Source organism: Hirundo rustica, chromosome 4, assembly GCF_015227805.2.
Source record: "Hirundo rustica isolate bHirRus1 chromosome 4, bHirRus1.pri.v3, whole genome shotgun sequence".
Classification (NCBI taxonomy): Eukaryota; Metazoa; Chordata; class Aves; order Passeriformes; family Hirundinidae; genus Hirundo; species Hirundo rustica.
This window is the reverse complement of record NC_053453.1, coordinates 7,141,790-7,148,095: the sequence shown is the minus strand read 5'-3', so window position 1 is coordinate 7,148,095 and position 6,306 is coordinate 7,141,790. Positions and strand designations below refer to the sequence as shown.

Here is a 6,306-nt window from a genome sequence, read left to right as displayed (position 1 = left end):
GAACCAAATGAAACCTGTGTGGTATTAAGTCAAATTAAATATAGTTCATAAAAATTAAGGCATTCCTGCATTACAGGGATATGGGTCCAGTTATGAAAAAAGAAATGGTGTTCTGGAGAATGAACTGTAATTATGGCTGAGAAAACATATGGAGAGAGAAGGCAAAAAATTAAAGGAGATGTAGACAAATGCAATTTGATGGCAGTGAAAAGCTCTACTCATGACTGAAGATCTGCAATGTTCAGGAAAGGCTCCAGTGCCACCAAACATCTCAAGTCCAAAATTTCAAATATATTTTTACTTTATTTTATGAATGTCCATCAGATATATATCTTTGATGCAACAACACACTAGTTGAATAAAAAATCAACAACATAAAAACCCTCGTCATAAAAGAGCCAAGAAGTGAAATCCCAAAGCCATAACCATTTACTCTGTGAACATATCATCTTTGACAACCATATATAAATGACATCATGACAACAAATACAATGTACAATAATAAGTGTGCAATGGTACAAAATATACAAAAAGGAATGTGTATTTAATATACATTCAACATTACCCCATAAAAATCTTTGTTGGGAAAGTGAAGTGCCTTTTCAAGATCAACAGAAAATATACACCACTTCGCTTAAGATGCCAGAAGGATCTCCCATCAAAAGAGTAAAGTTTGTGTTCTTTGACTGGAACTAAAAAATAATGGACTTGAATTTTCCCTAATGAAAAAAAAATTTAAACTTCATAAAATTTTTGTCCACATCTAGAGTATAATAAAATATACTCCAGAAAATTCAGTTTCTGCAGAAAATTTAGTTTAATTTAATTTTACTTAAAAGTGGGCCCTCTTTTATTGATAGACCTAGCTCAGTCATATAAAATCAAAAATCTATATTCCTTATAGTAAAAAGACTATTTCTGCCTATGTCTCTTTTCTGGTTTTGATGCATTCCACAATTCACATAAATTTGCTGTAATGGAAATATGAGTCTGACCAGAGGTCAATACAAGAATCATTGCTCATTTCTTCTGGCTCTATACAAGTCTTGCGTAATTTTACTCAAATATTTTTTGCCTAAGTTTAAGATTCCTTTAAGTTTGACCTCAGAGGGAATTTCAGGAAATTATTACTGTGGATATTATGAAGATCACATGCTTATGATGTGGCTGATTTTATGGTAAAGTCCACCTAGCCTCCAGCTTCCAAGGCACCACTTTGTGCCATTCCTCCAGAGCTGGTATTTGCACTGACACAGGATGCATTTAGATGCCGTGCAAGTACATAACCAATGCTCAGCTCTGCTGGACATCCATCCATCCATCCACCCACCCACCCACTCACCCATCCATCCCCCTTCCTCACATGGGCCCAGGAATAAAGGAGGCTGAGTATATTCAACAAGCCTCCCAGCTGACAAAGGTGTTCTCTGATTCCCAAAAGTAGAGATTTTTGCTGTACCTCCAGAGTTCAGGCTTTGCTGGTTCCCAGCCCTGGAAAAAGTGATGTTCACACAGCCCAGGGGAGGACACTGAATCTGCCAAAGACCTCTCTTGAAAGGACAAGCTTCCACAGAGAGGGACAAGAGCAATTTGCACTATAGGTACCACTTTGCATCACTTGAAATGAACCTGCTACTGCCTATAAACTCATGGGCCCAGACCCACAATTCACATGACAGCTGTTACCAAGTTTAAATTTAATAGCACTAGGCTCTACTCCAACCCTGATGGCCATGACTTAGGCACCAGACTGGGTTTAATTTGCAGGTGCAACACAATTCCTCTTGCATCAGAGGTCAACACAGACCATCCAGACCTTCAAAGCATTAAAATCAAAAGTATTTTCCAAAGTTCAAAACTCACCTGAGGCTCATTCCGAGTACCATTCACAATTTGGATTTCAAGAGAGACTCACAGTTATGCCAGTAAACAACAACACACAACCTTTGCAGGAGGTTGCAGGCCTCTCTGAAAATAATTTCTTAGGAATATGCGCAGAAGGAGTGAGAAGGAAACAAAAGGTACCTATAAATCATACAGCATGCCTGAGTTTTGCCCAGGTGAATGCAAAAAATGTATGCTATTTGCAGTATGTATATCTCTTCCTGAGTTGAATTTCATTCCCAGTATGGAATCCAAGCATCTGCTTTCTTTTTTTGGCAAGATACTCAATCACATGGTAAGGCAATCCAATTTTCTGGTTTGCTTCCTGTCTTCTTTTCTCCTAAATGGCCAAGCATTTCTTACCAAGATCACCACTACAATGTGTGCCAGAATATGTTTAAAATATGGTCCTGTAAAAATAGAAATTAAGTTTGTTTCTTTGAAGGCAGCATTAATTCTTCATATATTCTGGGATCTTGAAGATTTCAGCTGAACAGATTCAAAATTATCTTCCTTTTCCTGAAATGGAGAAGACAGGTTCCCATCAACTGGATTTCCTCCGAATCTCTCCAGCAGTCAGCTCAATCACCTCTTCTCTCATTATCCTTTGCCAAAAATTTCACTTTATTTTTAGTACAGTAATTAAGTGCACAGTTTTACCCTTTAATATTTAATAACATTACTAACTCTGTAAAAATTTGCAAAACCAATAAAATTATACTATAGCTATTGTTCTGGTACTTATTTTAGAGTGCAAAGGGAAAGTCTGCACTTCATGTTCATTGAACAGGATGGGTAGTCTGAGCTGGGGAATTGCAAGGTAATCATCTCTATGGTTATTATCACTTATTAATATGTTTCCTGCAATGTATAAAATGCTTGAAGCATAGCATGTGAGTGTGAACACCACTGACTAGCTCCTGGATTCCAATCTCAACACCTCCTCTGAAAGTCTAAAAAACAAGTCTACAAATCATTTGCCATCTTAAAAATCAGGGCTAGAGGGTTGAGTTTTCTCTCTGTTTTCATTTGCTGGGCAACAGCCTCGGCCATCTGGCCAGCAGGAATCAGGGTGAGCAAGCAATGTGGATGTACACACCCAAACAGTTTGCAAACTGTCTAAAACTACCTTCATAATCTGATTTTTAAAGCCATCTCAAACAGTTTAGGACAGCCTGGTGCAGATATGAGGAAGAAGGGGAGAAATTGTCCTATGCTAGTGTAGTGAAAAATGTGTTTGGAAGAGCCTAGTATTGTCATGCTGGAGACAAGAGACACAACTAGAACAGCTGAAATAGGTTTATAATTATTTGGCTTCTATCTTCTCATTAAAATTAAGTCATCCCTTTCTATATTACAGGCCTAACCCTCAATCCATTGGGTACTCAAACCCACTGATATCTCTGTGACATGCTGGCAGAAATGCCATAGCCTGAAGCTTGAACATATAGTTAGGATACTGCAGATTTTCTTTCTCTCTCATTTTACTTTCTCATTTATTTCTTTCTCTCCCCTCCATATATTTTTTCTGTATTTTACATGCATGTGTAGCAGGACATGAATTACTTCATCTTTTGCATAAATGAAAAGCAATGCCTATAACATTTGGTTTTTATAAATATATATTAAATTTGATTTATCTGCAGGGATATAGGACACAGAGCTGAGTAAGCTAATGATGTACTGGAAGTCGAGTTTGCCAGCTATCGTTATCTAGCAGTAAGATAAGGCACAAGCTTAGAAATATCTGACAAGCTTGTTGAAAAAGGAGAGAACACTCAGGAGGCCTGCTACAGTGGATATAGAAACATTAAAAAACTCCAAGTACGCATTCAAGTTGTCTGAATAGTGAAGTACTAAAGCTTACTTCTATTTTTGCAACATCACCAGAAAATTTAATGTGATTTGATTTTATTTACATTTTCAATATTCTCAATATTGAATTAAGAATTAATATTGAATTTCTGCCCCTTTCCACAAGGAACAATATTGATTTTGCGGGACAAATAGGCTGGAGTAAAGGAAAAGTTCTGCACATTATCTGTGCAATGGTAACTTCTCCTAGGAGCGATACCTGAGGAGCAGGTAGTGTGGGAAGAGGACACCAGTAGAATGAAAAAGTAAAATAATGAAGAGAATATTAAGGGAAAAGAAAGGCAGTACACAAGTTTTAATTATATTGCACTCAATCACAGAAAGAAAAAAAAATACGAGGAAAAAACTCTCAAAATTCAACATTCTGAGATATTATGTGGACAACAAACCAGAGTACAATGTTTTAAAATTGATTTTTATTATTATCTTGTAAGAGACTTTCTAAGAAACTCACTTCACCAAAACTCTTTGAAAGGGAAAATGTCATCTGCCTTCATCCTGACCATAACAGGTGCCCCCACTAGAATCCCTTACAGACAACACTACCCTTTCCATAGCACGGGTCTCAAGGCATTTGGATCAAAGACCAAAGAGCCTTTGGGATCTATCATGACAGGCCTCTGTGGCTCCTCTCAGAAATGTTCAAAGGACACCAAAGACTTTGGTGCTGTCAATTCAGACATGCAACAATCCACATCACATCTACTGCAGAAAAAAAATGCTTTTTTAGTGTTGCTTCCCACTGAAATGGAGGAGGCTGCTGTGTTGGGCAACGGGCTGAAGCTGATGCTTCCTCTTCAGCTGAATCCTATTCAAAATTATGCTTCTCCATTCAGCTATGAAGCCAGCCCATGAGCTGCAAGCAGCTGGCTGGTGGCTGCGTTGCCAAAGTTAATTTTTTGTATCTCTAATAGCTGTGTTTGCCTCAGAAATGGATGTGCCTGGGAGGATTCCGGGCAAAAAGGTTCTCTCCGCCTTTAAGTGTTTCTTTCTGGTGTCAACCATGCAATAAAAAGTGCTACTGAAATCTCTCTATGGAGGAAGGAGCATTTACCCAAAACCCTGCAACATTTCTTAATTTTATCCAGAATGTAGATTTCAGCAGATCACTATGGACTGGATGAGGTGTGCGTGGGAGGCTGCACTGCTGTGAAATTAGCATCAAAGACTCATCACATTCAGTAATAAATAAAGGTAATAATTATTTTTAACATTAATATTGGTAATTACTACTCACCTTTGTTGCCAAGGATTTGAGCTTCCCCAGCAGTGACTGCTTATTTGAATATACTATTTCTTCTTCATTATCTTCTCCTTCCATTATAGCACAGCTGTCAGCAGCTGGCAGTTCACACTCTTTTGAGTTTGTTGTCATCACTAATTTGGAATATTTATACTCCAGCCTGAAGATAAAAAGTCACACAGGAATTGATTTTTTTTTTTTTCCTCAAATGTCCCATACTCAGGGTTTTTGTAATTTAGGTTGTCTGCAGTCCTCCCACATAGTTACCTCTAAGGTAGTGGAAATTAGATACTTTTCAATCATTAAAAATATGTAACCAAAATACTATTAAAAATACACTGAGATCTTGCTCTCCAGTTAGTCCTCTATCTTTATAAAAGAGCCATGCTTTCCCAAAAGACCATGGGGAGGTGCATGAAAAAGTGCTGGGTGGGGCAACAGCCAAAATAGAACTCAGCAATATGGTCAAGAATCTAATTTTTTACCAAGCTGAAAGGGACTAATTAGACTAAAGATACCCTTCTGGTCCTCAGAGCATGAGAAAAACATGTTGCTTCTGAACCTAAAATCAACCTCAGCTTCTCAAGGGTTAAAGAGACAGTTATCATTGGGAAATTATGCCATTGCAAATTACTGTGGATGTTCTATACCTTCCTCACCAGCACTTTTTACAGCCACCATTGACAGAAGAAACACCAGTGTGGTGTATGAATGGATTGATCCAAGGTACTTCTCATCAACAGTGTCATAAAGTCATATGCAGGAAAAGTCACTCCATCAAGCTTTTAGCTAACTTTTATATAGAACACAATTTGCAGTACTTACTTCTGGTTCTTCTTCCAAAAATAGCAAGTCAAGGCTATGAGCAGAACGGCTGTGAAAGCACCAACACCAGCTCCAACTTTAAGCCAAAAATCCACAGTTTCACAAGTGCTGGTCCTTTTTTCTGGCAAGGGAACTCCTTTAATGCAATGCTTTGGCTCATTCCATACATATAAGGTTTCCTTTCAAACAGAAAACATCAAAAAGTGATCTCCTTGTAGGAAAAGAGAGAACTGTTTAGACTTACAGAAAACAAGCTGTTCTGAGGTAGAAAGGTCAGATAACTTTTCAGTGAAAGCAAACCAAAACACATCCTTCAGGTTTTCAGACTTCAGGTTTTCAGTTATATTGTCTAATCAGTCATCCCCTTGCTTGTGCCTGCAGGTTCAGGCATGGCAAAAGGATTTCCTCCTCTGCATTATCTCTCTACATGACACAATATGGGCTGGACAGCTATTGGGAGTAAGTTGTGCCTGCACAGG

General features: G+C 38.0%; 1 protein-coding gene across 3 annotated transcripts in view; it reads right to left on the bottom strand.

Annotated features, from left to right (window-relative positions):
* Window positions 1-271: 271 nt before the first annotated feature.
* Window positions 272-6,306, bottom strand: part of ELAPOR2 (endosome-lysosome associated apoptosis and autophagy regulator family member 2) — a 96,762-nt gene continuing 90,727 nt past the window's right edge. For all 3 annotated transcript variants that reach the window (XM_040063021.1, XM_040063022.2, XM_058420393.1), the window contains 3 exons: window positions 5,828-6,006; window positions 4,997-5,162; window positions 272-2,403 (listed from right to left, as the gene is read on the bottom strand). In XM_040063021.1, coding sequence (XP_039918955.1) covers window positions 2,344-2,403; window positions 4,997-5,162; window positions 5,828-6,006 — 405 coding nt within the window. In that variant the 3' untranslated portion in view covers window positions 272-2,343. The remainder of the gene's footprint in view (window positions 2,404-4,996; window positions 5,163-5,827; window positions 6,007-6,306) is intronic.